Source organism: Pipra filicauda, unplaced genomic scaffold (genome assembly GCF_003945595.2).
Source record: "Pipra filicauda isolate LSUMZ 115617 unplaced genomic scaffold, ASM394559v2 scaffold138_size1969278_pilon, whole genome shotgun sequence".
NCBI lineage: Eukaryota > Metazoa > Chordata > Aves > Passeriformes > Pipridae > Pipra > Pipra filicauda.
In genome coordinates, this window is record NW_024103862.1 from 1,934,312 (window position 1) to 1,949,548 (window position 15,237).

At 36.4% G+C, this 15,237-nt stretch overlaps 1 protein-coding gene across 1 annotated transcript in view; it reads right to left on the reverse strand.

Annotated features, from left to right (window-relative positions):
- The window catches only part of ARFGEF1 (ADP ribosylation factor guanine nucleotide exchange factor 1), a 49,914-nt gene that overhangs the window by 18,175 nt on the left and 16,502 nt on the right, over positions 1–15,237 (reverse strand). Inside the window, exons 13-22 of the mRNA XM_039378441.1 lie at positions 15,125–15,209; positions 14,427–14,598; positions 13,069–13,220; positions 9,517–9,645; positions 6,218–6,376; positions 5,760–5,910; positions 2,153–2,243; positions 1,026–1,066; positions 769–938; positions 20–171 (exon numbers count right to left, since the gene is read on the reverse strand). Coding sequence (XP_039234375.1) covers positions 20–171; positions 769–938; positions 1,026–1,066; positions 2,153–2,243; positions 5,760–5,910; positions 6,218–6,376; positions 9,517–9,645; positions 13,069–13,220; positions 14,427–14,598; positions 15,125–15,209 — 1,302 coding nt within the window. The remainder of the gene's footprint in view (positions 1–19; positions 172–768; positions 939–1,025; positions 1,067–2,152; positions 2,244–5,759; positions 5,911–6,217; positions 6,377–9,516; positions 9,646–13,068; positions 13,221–14,426; positions 14,599–15,124; positions 15,210–15,237) is intronic.

Consider the following 15,237-nt stretch of genomic DNA (forward strand, 5'->3'; position numbering starts at 1 on the left):
GTTAATTGTATGTTATTACCTATTTCTCTTCATGATATGTTCAAATGGTCTTAGGAAGTCCTTCTGGAATCGGAAGTTAGCAAGTTCTCCTTTTTCCAAGAACTTCATTGACAATTGCCTTAATGAATCTACTGCAAAAATAGCTACATCTTCATTGGGATTGCAGCCAACCTGAGAAGGTAGAATAGAAATTCATGGTAAGCTTACACCAGAATTCTTACGGATTCAGCATGAGCTGCCTATACAGTTGATAATGGAGAACTAAACAGTGCTGGAAAATTAACAAAATTACACAGCAGCCAGTTCCATAAACCACATTGATAATGGAATTCAATAATCCCTAACCAGCTCCAGCTATTTTCTACATTAATTAACCTGGTATTTAAAACTTTCTAAAAATAAGCAAGCTGTCTAGAAAGACTTCAATAGTTGTATTAAAAATGCATATCTACCATTCACCTGATAAACAATCCATTTAGACTTGAATAGAAAACATCATCTAAAACACCCACAAAACTTCTAACACAAAACTAACGGCAGCCAGGTCATGATAAATAACAATGTATACTTGTGTTTTTACACATTTATTATATCATGTACCTCTGTTGCCTTTTCAGCTTTACAATTTTTGTTGGTTTAAGGTACTTACACGGAAGGACAATAAAACCAGTATAATTCAGATAAGCATGTGCTTTTCCAACAAATCTCAAAATAAAATTAATTTGTATCAATAACTGGAGTATGCAGTAGAATCATTAACAGGGATACCTTATTAAAATGATCGCCAATAACTTCCCAGATCCTAGACCACTGTAACCGTATCCGACCCATGTTGTAGTAAGAAATCTCCACTATCTTCTGCAGACTAAACATTCGAGGGTGGGTAGCAGACAGCAGCTCATCCATAGATACAGCACAAAGCCAGCGAACAAAATCCACTGTTAAACAACCACAGATTTTAATGCAGTATTTTTCCAAGGTTTAGTTTACAGGGGTGGGTGGGGTGGGGAAGAGATAGAACCTACCAATAGCATTTCCATCCAACCTCGTAGATCCCGTAAATATTCTGCAAAATGCAGTTAAAGACATTGTTACAATTTCTTAAAAAAAAAAAATAGAAGCATCTATTAAACATGTATTCCAAGTTTGGTTTTGGTTTTTTGTTGGTTCCCCCCCCAATACATAGACATCCTTGGATTACTTTTATTTATTAAAAAAGAGTTAGTAATTGTGGAGAAATACTGATGAATACTGTCAGTAGTTTTTATTATCCCTGCCCAAATATAGAAGCCAAGCTTCTCCAGAGTGCACAATTCCCATCTGCCATGACAAGTAGATACCTGAAACACTTCCCATTATGAAGCAGGGAGAGACACTGCAAACCTAAAGAGCTATTATGTTTGACATTAAGCTTCCACTTCACTGACTGTGATTTTACTCCACGGCAACCTTCAATGAACTGATACCGATCTTGCTGCCTATGTTCAATCACAGAAATGTTTTTAAGCCTTCAAAATGATACTCTTCATCAATTTTGACAACCATTAAGAAAATGATGTGTTCTGATTCCTTATATGCTGAGCAAGCAGGGACCATTAACACTCCAGTCTCATCAGTACTTCATGATATAAACAAGGAACGTTCATGATATATATTATGCCTGGCCAAATCCAGTAAAATAAATGTGATTCATAAAAAGGAAGACTGGAATAATAATTTTGGTCATTTCAGACAACATCTACATAAACTAGAGGAAAGTAGGGAGTCAGTAATTATATTTAGGAGAGAAAGGGTCTGTCAATAATGCCCTCTGTACTAAGGCAAAATGAGATTTGCTATCTGTTACTATATACAGTAAATCAAGATTCACCAGACACTACAGCAGTCTCCATTCTGCAACTCTACTGCAGTAATTTTTTTAAGTAAAAAGGTTTCTTGCCTAATCTTTGCTGTGCTCCTGCTTGCAAAAATACCTATGATCCATAAAAAAACGGAAAGCCCCCATCCAAAACCAAAAAGCACTTTAGTATTGTAGTATCGAGTTTTTTCAAACAAATTAATAAATTAATAATGTCCCATTCTTAGCATAGATGATTTAAATAGTGCTTAAAAAGCTTGAGGTCACAACAACAAATTCAATACAATACAATACCTGTCTACAGCAACGACAACACTTTGGGAGCTAGTTTCTCCAATGGATTCCTGAATACTTGCTATCTGCTTCCAATCCACATTTCCACCAACTACAGTGAACAAAAATTGAAAAACAGGTAAGTGATACCACAGAAAGAGCTGGGAAGAAAAAGGAAGAAAAGTTGTGCCAATACCAGTATAATTAAATATATTTTTAATTCACAAAAAAGAGAAGGATATTATTAATTTCCTTTGCATGATCTGGGCATCTCAGTGGACAGTTGCATCTTGGTCCAAGTCCTAATTAACTGGATTCTCTATCAATGTACAAACTATATTAATCTGAGAAAATTATCCATGTTTGGAGCAAATGTATGAACAGATAAAAGTGAAAAAAATTAAAAAACACAAAAAGCATCTTTTTTTCTCCTTCTTTCAATGAACCTTAGGTAATTTTGCTACTGAAAATATACAACAAATGACAGAGAATACCACACGGAGAAACTTTTCACATTTTACTAGCATCGAGTAAATCCATCTTGATAGGTTTTATTTTAGATTATTCATGGAGAAGAGCTTCCACCAAAACTCCATCTTTAAGCTACATCTCAAGTACAGCAAAATTATCACAATAGTGAGAAAAATCTGTAAATAAAAATAGCAGTTATTTATTTTGGAGGTTAGAAACTGTAACCCACATCTGGGAAATCTCATATTAAGAAACTGCTAATAGCAAGCAAAATTCTGAAATTTCTGGTAATCTCTAAACTTGCCTCAAATTGTCATTGCAAAAAGAGAGGAATCTTGCACCATTCTGGCTAATTCTACATCCCCTGCATTTAGGTTTTTTCCCCTTAGGCATCCTATCAGAAAGATAAGGGAGAACAGAAGACCTAAAGAAAGCCAGCAGTTCTGTTCTCAGAGCTTTGCAGAGACAAGAAGTTCTCCTATTTCAGACTGCCTCCCAAAAGTCTGCTTCCGAGTCGCCCTGTGCTCCACCCACACCTGAAGGTGGCTGGAGATGACCGTAAGACAAATCTATATAACCTGATCCATCTGAAGTGTTTTTCTAAGGCATTTATGGACCAAACATTTGGTACATACATACATACACTAGTGTTTCAGGAACTTATAATACTGTTGGGTTTGATCAAGGCTTCTCTTGTAAGCACACAAGCTGCCAATATCAATTAGCTTGAGGCTTGGTATGAGTCAGTTAAGAAACATATCAAATGAGCAGCTGATGAAGTGAATTTGAAGGGTTATCTCAAAGAAGTCAGGTAACAGTAACCAACTCAGCCAGTTCCACATGACAATTCCTTGTTATTGCAGTATTTACCATCAGTGCTGGAAAACCTAAGCAGATGGCAGACTTTTATTGTAACAGTTATGAATCTCTTTCAATGAAACCTAAAGAGTCACCTATATAACACTGCTTTACAAAAAACCGATTCCTCAGATTCCCCTTGTCCAAAGAGGATTTCTGGTCACCTAAGAGGTACACTTTGGCTACGACCTACTCACTGCAGCAGGTTTTGACTTCCAACTTTACGAACAGAAACTGGAATAGAAGAAACCTGAATTTGACAATTACAACTAAAAGTAAGACAACATTCCTACCAAAGAGGCAAAGGAATAGATGCTTATTCTTTTACTTTTCCAACCCACATGCTTGTGATGCTTTAAATGTCCAAGTAAAACAAAAAAAGGGCCACCGCAGGAAGATAATGCAAGAGATGAAGACATAGAAATGCAGATGCCTGAAAAGCCACACCTGAATCCTTGTTGAGGAAACAAACGAGCAAAGGAGCTTTTGGGGTTGGTTCTGCTGCTTTTTGGAGTGAATGCTGCTGTTTATCCATGTTTGAGTTTGCAAGCAGGCTTGAAAGATGGAGCTTCTGTGTCACCAGACTGAAACTTCACTGACTCTAATTAAACTCTAATTATTTTCCTGTAAAATGTGTCTGTATATATGGACGTATGCACTATGTGTTCTTCCAAGGAATTTAGGTTTATAGAAAGGTCGTTTGCAACTTGTAGTTCCAAAGGATACTTTGAAGTGATCACAAAAAATTAAACTATCTGCAAAACACAATTTACAGAAAGGAGTGGAAAAAAACAAAACAGTTGAAAAAATGTTCTAATAACCCCGAAGTGCAAGAAAACCAAATTCCTATAAGTTAGGTATTTTCCTAAAAGATTGAAGCAATATTACTAAAAAAAAAAAAAAAAAGGAAAAAACGGTTAAGTTTCCATATGTGCACTGTAATAAGCATTCCAGAAATTCAATTCAGAGAGAAACACTTCATGCATTTGGGCATAAACTATTTTCCTTAAAAATGTAGTTGATGGCAGCAAAAAGTCTTTATGAGCTGGATTTACACCAATGATAGCAAATATGATTTAGAGACACCTGACTACAGTTTACATTCTTGAGCTATTAGGACTTAAAAGCTTCAGAGGCCAATCACTTCAGTGTAGAGAAACTGCCAGCATTTGGAAACAGTGAAGTTGGATAGGTCATTGGGGAACACTAAACTGGAGGATGCATATTAGAAGGGCAGAAGAAGCGCAGTATATGAGATGTTGGCAGACTCATTAATTTCCAGGCATAAGTTTTCCCTTCATCAGCTCTTGGCAAGGTGAGTACACAGAGGCTGGCCAAAGGAAAGCAGAAGGGAAAGAAAAAGACTGACTGCAGAAGAAAAACTGTCTGAGGAGAAAACAAAGCTGGATGATTAGGACTAATCTGGGAGCTAAGATCAGGGAAAACAGGAAAATAATCATTACTACTAAAAAAGAGTTACACAAAAAATTGAGGGAAGACAAGGCTTTTGCCTGGCTGTGGGTAAAGTTTAGAAAGGCAGGAGATACCGAGCATCACACAAACTGAAACTTTTTAGCAGTCAGATACATTTATACACATACACTTTTATGCTTCTAGAGTTTCCTATTACGCTACACCTGTGTATATATATGTAACTGTGTTCCCTTTTTAAAAAACAAACAAACAACAACCCCGCAAGAAAAACCCCACTGTTTTGAAGATAATTTAAGGTAAGACCGCTATATATTTTAATAGAATAATAAACATCTCATTTATGGAGTAAATTTTGGTGCTCAGGTCAACCTAAAAAAGGCACTTACTCAGTACCAAAGTAACCAAGAGAGGAAAGAAATGGCAGCTCAGAATTTAAGCTAAATCAATCTCCCACTTGGTTTGAATTCTACATATTTCTCACAAAGCTTCACAGCAGATGCTTAACCTACACATACGAACTTGCTTGTTTGGTAAAATACTTGGCGCACCAACGCTGCAATATTATTAAATCTGGTCGTACCATCTGTGAGCCGTTCTAAGTTGGTCAGCTGTATTTTAATAGAAATTAATAACATAAAATCTTCTTAAATTTCCTACTCTCCCACCCTGGCAATAATATTTAACAGAGCAAACCAAATATTCCAGAAATTGGAGCAGATCTATTAAAAGCCTAGGAGTTTTATGAGGACTATTTTATGGTCTTCTGTCTGAACCTCCCAGTCAACAAGAATGAACACAAAGGACAAACCTGAATAGCTGTGAACAAAGCCAGTTAAATGAAATACTTCATATCTGCATTACTTACCCAGTCCCAGCCCCACAAATTCATCAGGTGTCTGATCTTTTGTTCCAGTAAAAGAACCTTCCCTGCCACGCACTGTCCCTGAGATGTAGCGAGGTTTTACTCCAGTTCCTATTAACTGTGCCAATTCAAGCTGACTGATGCATTTCAGAATCTATTCCAGAGAATAACGAAGTTGTTTATCAACAAAAAGCAGTTTTAAATAGTAAAAAAAAAGATAAATAAATAAATAAATAAATAAATAAATTCTCAACACTCAAGGTCAGAAAAGTTATTTCTGTTCTTGTCTAAAATGAATATTAATTTAGAGATGTTTTGCTACTTTAATTGGCTGCATAATATATGCACAAAAGTATATACTTCGTACTTATCTAAAAACCAGTGTATTTATGCACAAACACCACTGTGGTCAAAAATCAGTAAACATGCTGTCTTACAATTTAAATACAAATGACTTTTACCTCATGCCAGGAATTTCCTAAATAGTTTCCATCTGTATGAGCCACCGTGATGAGAGTTTTAATGGTGTCAATATTCTTCTGCTTCATTTCAGTAATACCAGAACTCACTGTAAGTAACGTAAATCTTGCTAATGCTTGAACATAGGCATCTCTTTCAAGCTGGAAATGGGAGGGAAAAACCCAAAATTCTCGTAAGTATTTTTTCTGTTTCTTCATCTTAGTACAGTCTGTGTGGTTTCATCAACTATACCATTTACCTTTCTCTTCCTAGAACTGAATTTCCGAAGCACAGTGAAAATATCTTATGTTCTTGTACAGTAAGCTGTGGGATAAAAATCAGGTTCCTTCTGTTCATGAAGTGTAACGTCTGACAGCACAGAACACATAGGTTGTTGTTAGGTTTCTGGTTTGGTCTTTTTGGGGGGCTTTTTTGGAAAATAGGATGCTGTTTCAAAATAAATGTGGCTACTTAGCTTAGCTTTTAATATTCTTGTACAATACTCAGACCTACTCTGAAAATGCTGCCCTAGCAGACACACTATAGTTGTAGGATTTTTTGTCAACAGAGTCTATGTAATGTATCTAAAAGGCACGTTTTGCCAATTCCACAGAACTGCTCAAAATGTATTTGACTTAATCCACATTGTTTGGAGCACCTCAGAATCTTCTGAGGCAAGCATCACAGGCGAGTAAACAGCAAGTGACCATAATCTAGACAGATGAAATCTATCTCACAAAAGAAAAAAGGTTCTGCATGTAGTTACCCAATTTTTATGATGTCCTATAAACAACAAAGGAAACTCTTCAGATCTCATATGAACCAACTAAAACAGTGAAAAGGGGATTACAGTTGAGCTCACATGTGCATTTTACTCTCCTGTTGTGTATAAGTGAAATGTATACCAGATAAACAAATGACAATTACAAAATACATTTAACTGCTTGGATATTTAGGGTTGTTTCCAAGTTAAAAAAATAATTGAGAATATAAACCAACCAAATATAAAACATTAAAAAAAAATATCCCAGGAAGAATGCTTATTTCCCAGAGAAAACATGAACACCACAACAGTGGGCAATGATAGACGGGATGGATTATCGCAGAGCCACACAACGTGTCTGCCATGTTCAAATCCAACTACTACTGCAGGGTAGGCTGGCAAAGGCACAGCAAATGATGTCTAAGCACAGAAAAATGGAAATTTCAAAGAAAGCATACTCAGCAATGAAGGTTTAGAGTCTACAAAATGTTTATCTTCTGGAAAATGTTTTCAGTCCTACCTATTCATACAGATATTCCCCTTCTGCCCCTTTTTCTAAGCCATCAAAGTAGGAGAAAAACAACTAAACAATGTGTCCATCACCCAAAAATTAAAACCAGATGATATAAGCAGATTAAGTACATTCTTTTGATGCATATCTTGGCTTAGATGCTTAAAGACAAAAGTCAGACTCTGTGACAGTCTAAGATAAAGAAGCATAAATAATTAAAACCAGAATCTATAATTCAGGTTTTAGAGGTGAACATGCATAGCTTAAACTAAATTGTTGTCATGGTTTCAAACCATGACAATTGTGTACTTGGAAAACTTTCTTAAAACTAAAAGCATCAATATCTCTCAAGATGTGTAAATGAATGTTAACTCTTACTAGACACCAATCTTAATTTCTGTATGTTTATTCAATGAAATAGAAAGGTTGCCAGCACTGGAGGAAAAACTTGATTCCAACAAAAAAGATCCTTAAATCAGCTTAAGTACAGATTTGCCAGTTTGCTTCAAACCACCAGAGCTACTTGGCCTCTGAAGTCAGACAAGATGCCATCTAATCATTGCCTCGTGCAATGGAACAGTTCTATAACATACTGAAATTGTCAACAAGCCAGTACTGTTTTTAATGATATCAACAAAGCAGAATTCCCATAGGAAACAAAGAAGGAATATCCTTTACACAGAAAATTCAAAAGCAACACTTCTCATTTTCTGAAATTTAAAAACTTGGTTTTGCAACACCTCCAGTTCAAGCAAGTTTGTCCCAAGCCAGTTGAAGGGTATTACTGGAGCATGGGGATCTTCAGAGTGTAAGCAAGCATGTCCTTGCCCTCGCCACGCAAGGCAGACAACTGCAGGACTGGGAGCTAAACTCTGCAGCTGCTGAAACTGATATTTGTACCAGTTTCACTTTTGCAGCTTAGAAACAAAAATAACAGGAATGTGAATTACACAGACCAGCTGCAGACTCCAGGGAAGGCTTTGTTAATCAAATTTTTAAGTCTGTGCAGTCTGGGGGCAGGTGGTGATGATGCAGAAATTAAGTGGAAAGACAGAGGAAGGAAACCTTACATGATCTCAAATGGGCTTTTCTAAGCAGCGGTATAAGAGGCCCCGATGGGACTTTTTCCATTGGCAATAAAAAGTTATTTAATTTGCCAAATACAAGTGCAAGAGGAGAAGGAAGGAAAGCATTCACTGTCATATCGTAGTTTAACATTTTTAACTTAAAGTTAATCTTACAGGGTTCTTGGTTGGGTTTTTTTTATTTACGTATGTTTTCAGTGTACACATGAAATAATGCAATGTCAAACATGAATTTTACTTGCCCCTCTCTTCAGCTACCCCTATGATGGACTTACAGCAGACCACTATTTCATTTATTAACTAATTATCTACAATGACATAATTGTACCTTCACTACCAAGGATTTTTTAAATGGAAAAAAATAAAGCCAAAAAAAGCCCAAATTTAATCAGAATTACCCTCTGGAGCCAGAGAGTCTGGAATTCTTGGCATTGTGCTTAATGCAAGATACATTCATGAATCACATCAGGAATGACATTTCCAGTGCCATAACTGTTAAAATGGCATCCAATTATAAAAGTCTTGTATTAGTATAATCTCTCTGAAGTTGAGAACAATACTTCAAATAGAGTTCACAGAGATACAATTTTACTTGTGAAACACGATAGAAAGACTCATTTTTGGAAGCACCACAACAAAGCTAAACAGCTTGTAACTAGAAAGAAAGCTAAAAAGAAAGTACTTTGACTTAAAAGTAGTCAACTGATATGGAAACAAAAATTCAGTATATAGGCATGGAAGAACTTACCACAAAACACCAGGAAAAAGAAAGGTAACTTTATTTACACTTCTAGTCAAATATCAGATGAAGTAGTGATGGCAGAAGGAGGCAGACTCTAGGTATTGCAGTGCAATAACTTCAGCAACAAGGACTTTTAGAATCCCACTAACATTTTGCTGGTACATAAATCAAAGTATTGTCTCAATCTTATATTTTTTTACCTGAATGTTGAAAATGCAAGCAATCCGGATTGCACATCGTATACCCTCTAAACAAAGAGAGGCAACTTCGGTGTCATCACAGTCCTGCAGACCCACACTGAACGCAGCTAGAAAAGGTGTCCATGCCAACTGGAACGTATGCAAAATAAGTGTTATGTTAGCAGTTTAAGTTAGTACTTGAAGGGAATGTTATAGTTTCGACATGTTGCTAGAGTGTAAATTCCATCCTTAACTCACATCATTATCCTGAAGTTGCCTTTAGCCAAAAAGGAAATAGAATAGTTAGGCATGAGACATCGAATAGTATAAAGTACGGTCAGATGAGATGTGAGAATGGGACAGGAGTAACACAGACTGGCACCCCCCTCAGAAGCACTCGTCCTCTCCCTCAGCAATCAGCACACTCAACCATCCTCAGATTGTAGAAAAAACCAAACCCTAAAGCTATGTCAGTTAGATGTCTACTGGAACTTCGGTATTCCCAGGACAACCTTTATCTTTGCACACTGAGAAAGAGAGATAAGAGTTGGTAGTTATTGCAAAAACCAATACAGCACATGGCAGATTCCTTCATGATGAAAAGTACTTAAATAAGACTAGTTTATCCTGATAACAGCAGAAGGAAAGGAAAGAAGGCAGTGAAAATAGGGCAAACTTTATTAATTCCACTAAAATTACGGTAAGGCAACAATAAGAAATACAGGACATGAATCTGCTCTTAAGTTTCTTGCCCTTATCCCTCCATGTTCTTGTATCCAAGCCACTGTTGATGTTTTCCATCTCTCTTGCCTTAGGTGGGACTGGAGGTACAACACACTCAACTGAAGTTATTGCAAGAGACTCTACATGGTTCTGTCTTTGTGGTCAAGGCTCCCTCTCCCACTGGCAGAAAAATCAATCAGAAGATGCAGAGGGAACCTGCCATAACTACATGTCCTTATGGAGAGGAAACCCCACGGTACCCAGAACAATTTTCAAAATCATTTTACCTGAAGTCACCCCAGATGAAATACAGACTCAATGGGTACAGCAGAGAGTACAGATTTCACACTTAATTTCATAGTAAAATGATGCACCACAGAGCTCTGGTTTAATTTAAGCCAGCAATTCCAAATGCACTACCTCAGAAAAGCATTAAACACTTGCATATACCAAAGGGTATCTGTGGGACAGTATTAAAGGCATCAGATGAATTCCTAGATCCAGGATTTAATTCCCGATTGTATGACCTTTAAAGGTCCCTTCCCACCCAAACTACTCTATGATTTTATGTTCAGAAATGTATGTTTCTTCTCATCACCTTCCTAATTTTTCATTCCTGCTGAAACCAAAACTAATCTTAAAAAAACCACAAAACTGAAATACTTTCTTAAAAACCATCTAATGATCTGTATATACGCTTTATAACTAGATTTATGCTGTTATTTTTAATACACATAAATTGACACCCTGTTTTGTCAATAAGGGTGAAATAACCTTTGGGCTGCTTAGGCAGATGCATAACGGAAATTTTTGCTCTGTTTTCATCATTTAGCAAATCTATCTGTAAATACAGTTATAACGATCAATTTTACATGGACATCAATAGGTGAGAGACTCAGAAATTTATAAAATTTATAAAATTTTGCTGAAATAAAATTTTAAAAAGTCTAAAGATGTGAAACTTAGTATTTAAATTTCACAGTTCTCACTTTTTTGAGAAGACAGCTCTCTGTTAGACACATCACACTGTCCGTAGTACTTTAATTAGTTCATGAACATCCTCACTTCTAATTCTTAGCACCTTCACAAAAGATGTTAAGGGTGTTAATTTACCCTGATGCTTCATATTTTGCTCCTTTGAAAATGGACTTTGCAAATGTACTTTTCAGAAACTAAAGGCTAGGAAGTACTAGGGCTGGTATTTTAAGAAAAAATAGACTACAAATTTTACAGATGCCTGCATGCAGGTGATTTCATTTCAGTCTTAAAGAAGTCAACAGAGGGGATGTACAGTATACCTCTACCAAGTGACACCCTGAAAGTAGACCTTTTAAAAGGGTTACATTAATGTTCCTCTGTACAGACAGAGTGCTATACTACTTTTATTAATAAGGTGACAAAGAACTCAGAAGTTTGCCTCATGGACAGCAATCCCACAGCTAGATCCTCAGTGTGCCCAGGGGGCCAAGAAGGCCAATGGCATCCTGGCCTGTATCAGAAATAGTGTGGCCAGCAGGACCAGGGCAGTGATCGGCCCCCTGGACCCGGCACTGGTGAGGCTGCACCTCAGGCACTGCATTCAGTTTTGGACCCTTCATGACAAGAAAGACATTGAGGTGTTAGAGAAGGGCATGGATACATGTCCAGAGAAGGGCAATGATGCTGGTGAAGGAGTTGGTCTCTTCTCTCAAGTAACACATGATAGGACAAGAAATGACTTCAAGTTGCACCAGGGGAGGTTTAGATTGGATATCTGGAAAAATTTCTTCACAGAAAGAGTTGAAAAATGTTGGAACAGTCTGCCTAGGGAAGTGGTGTAGTCACCAGCCCCGGAGGTATTTAAAAGACGTGTAGATGTGGCACTTGGGGACACGGTTTAGTAGTGGACTTGGCAGTGCTGGGTTAACAATTGGAAACAAAGTTCTTAAAGGTCTTTTTTAAGCTAAATGCTTCTATGATTCTTGAGCCTGGGTTTGAAGCTCCACCTGACCTCACAACACATCCCTCCAGGGATGTTACATTAGTTTATTGTAACGGTAGCAGTCTGCAACTTCACCTCCCTGCGGCAGTTCACAGAGGGGTCATGTGAGGACCACGACTTGCACAAAGAGCCGCATATGAGAGCACGTGGTAAAGGGCACAACAGTTTATTTCAGTGGCAGATAACTGCTATGAGTTAGTTATGCCAGAGACCACATCCAAGATCACACTGAGGCATCATACACTACTGACTGACTGTATCTATGAATCTGAATCATTGGTATGGAAAAGGCATTTGGGATGCAGACAGATTTGTACCTACACAAGAGCAAAGACAGGTATTTCGAATAATAGTTTAATACAGGTCCAGCTACCTCCTCCTAAACTAGAGTCTTAGCTTGTCTAAAATAATAATCTGCCACAAACAACATCAGATAAAAGTTTGTTCTGATAACTGCTCCCACAAAACACAATTAAGTAACCTCCCCTAGAGCAGTAAGAGGGAGTCAAATCAATGACCTGAAATTAGTAATTTCTCACTTTTATAAATCTGGTTTTTGACTACACCTCTACACTTGAAATAAAAATGGTAACATTTTAAATTTTTAACTATTCTTCATAGGTTTTTCCCTTTAACTCCTCCACTCTATCAAGATGCTACTTCCATCAGCCCTGAAACTTCTTAAATTCCACGGTTAATTAAATTAGATTAGAAGGTTCAAAATCCTTTCTTTCCTGAAGCAATTTAAATAACTTACAAAATGATCAAAAGATAGCAGATACAAATCTTTAGTATTTTCAATAAATCCTATCAGTCAGTATTTTTTATTAAGAAACTATGATATTCTCCATATTAAATATGAATCTCACCTTAAACATGGGTCTCACATGCTCCAGGTGTGTTGCACTAGTAAAAGGGGCCTGAACGTGGCTCACTGCCTCCATAAGAGCTTTAGCTGTTTTAGCCATTTGTTCCATTTCCAAGTTATAAAGGAGTCTTCTCTGCTTTTCACTAGCAACACCTGTAAACACATTTTTTCCTCTCATTTGTGCATCTTTAGTAGTGGTGTCTTTAGGAATATAATAATTTCAACTTTTCATTAATTTTTTCATTCAATTTTTCATTAACTGCAATACTCAGATGCAATTTTTGTATTAGCTTTACATTTTGAAGTTACCACACCAGCAAGATATTTCTTTTACAATACAGATAAAATTCAACTTCAGGCAAACTAATGTGTGAAATGTAACCTACTTTTAAACCTTTATAGAATTTTAAGATTTGGACAACAAAGATTTCTTCTCCATCACCTCAACTGACAGCATAAATATCACATCCCCAAAGCTAAATTCAAAGTGAAGAAACCTTTCATAGTAATCTATTAGCACACAAAACAAGAATAAAAATAACTGGACATCCTTTTTCTGAAGGAGAACTACATTAATCACCTTTTCATTTCTATAATGGAATCTCCATCTCATCAAGACAGTGAAACCCAAGAAGCATGTAATAATAAGCTTTTTAAAAATTACAATAAAACATTGCATTAATTGAATGAATACTGAAAACAAGATGGATTCTTTTAGCCACATGCAAGTTTCCTACAAGCACTTTGCTTATAAGGCTAACATAGGACTTGAAAGTATACAAATATGTTGGGAAAAAGTCAAGTCTCTTTAATGTTCTCTGTAGAAAAGCTAGAATGAATAACACCTGAATTTTCATGCTGTGCAAAACACAAAAAGTTTTTCTGGTATTTGAGAGAGGAAAAGATAATTCATTTTAAAAGTGCATAAATTAGTGCCCTACAAACCAAATAGTGCAAAATTTTTGAGGATGACAGACTGGTTATTGCAGGAAATCACAATGCTTACTACAGAAATAGAAGACCCACTCAGTGTTCTGCACTGTGCTTATGGGTGACACTTATTTCACAAGTTTAAACTTCCCTGTGTTGCTGTTCAACAGCAAAACCTGCCTTCTCTCCATGGTGAGTGCACCAATTGCCAGGAATTCAGATACAAAGGGAAGTGAAAATAAGCAGGTGCATTTAACACCATCAAGCATCAGGCATCATCATGCATTTATGTGAAATGGAAAAGGATATGAAATTAACTCATTTTGAGTTGAGTGGTGTTTGCTTCATTGAACTCTCATTTTAAAAACAAGAACTTAATGAAACTGAAGAGCCAAAACTTTGAAGAAAGCTAATATTACAACTACTTACTTTGTTTACTAGATTTTGTGGGTATTGTTAATTCTTTTGTTTCCTTCATTGAAATCTTCTTTCCAGCTATTTCATTATAGATAGCAGACAAATATTCTTCAGGGAGATCTTTACTGTCATTGATACCTCTATTCATTTTAATATACTGTTCTTTTGTCATTTTATTCTTAACCTGAAATCCAGAAAATAGCTATAAATATCAACAAATGAGGCAAGCTCATTGCAGTTACAATGCTGCCTACAAAACTGGCCAGTAGATGACAAGTTACCATCGAAGACAAACCTACTGGTTCAGAAGACATTTTTAAGTATTCAACATATGCAAGACTGTCATATCTACAAAATAATACAAGGACACGAGGACATTGCAACACTCATGCAGTAGGATCCACAGATCAATTATAATACACATTACCAAAAAAAAAGAAAGAAAGGAAGAAAGAAAGAAAAACAATGTTTTACCTTGGCATACAGACCAAACTATCTATCTAAAAGAAATCTACCTTACAGAAAGGCCTAACCAAAACAACTTAAAAATCTCAATGCCCATGAAACATAAAACTGTTAAACATAAGCTAGCTTACTTCTTACACACATACTGGTGTTAAATTGGACCTCAAGCTTTTAAAACTACATTGTCACAAAGCTTGAAAGTTACATATCTATGGATTACACAAATACTTATTCCAGCAACATACCTGTGGACTGTGAAGATCTGTTGTCAACATGATAATTGAGTAAGCTAAAACATATGCAGTATCTGCACTAGCAAAAAGAGTTTGCCTGAAGGCAAAAAGGAGAAAAAGAACAG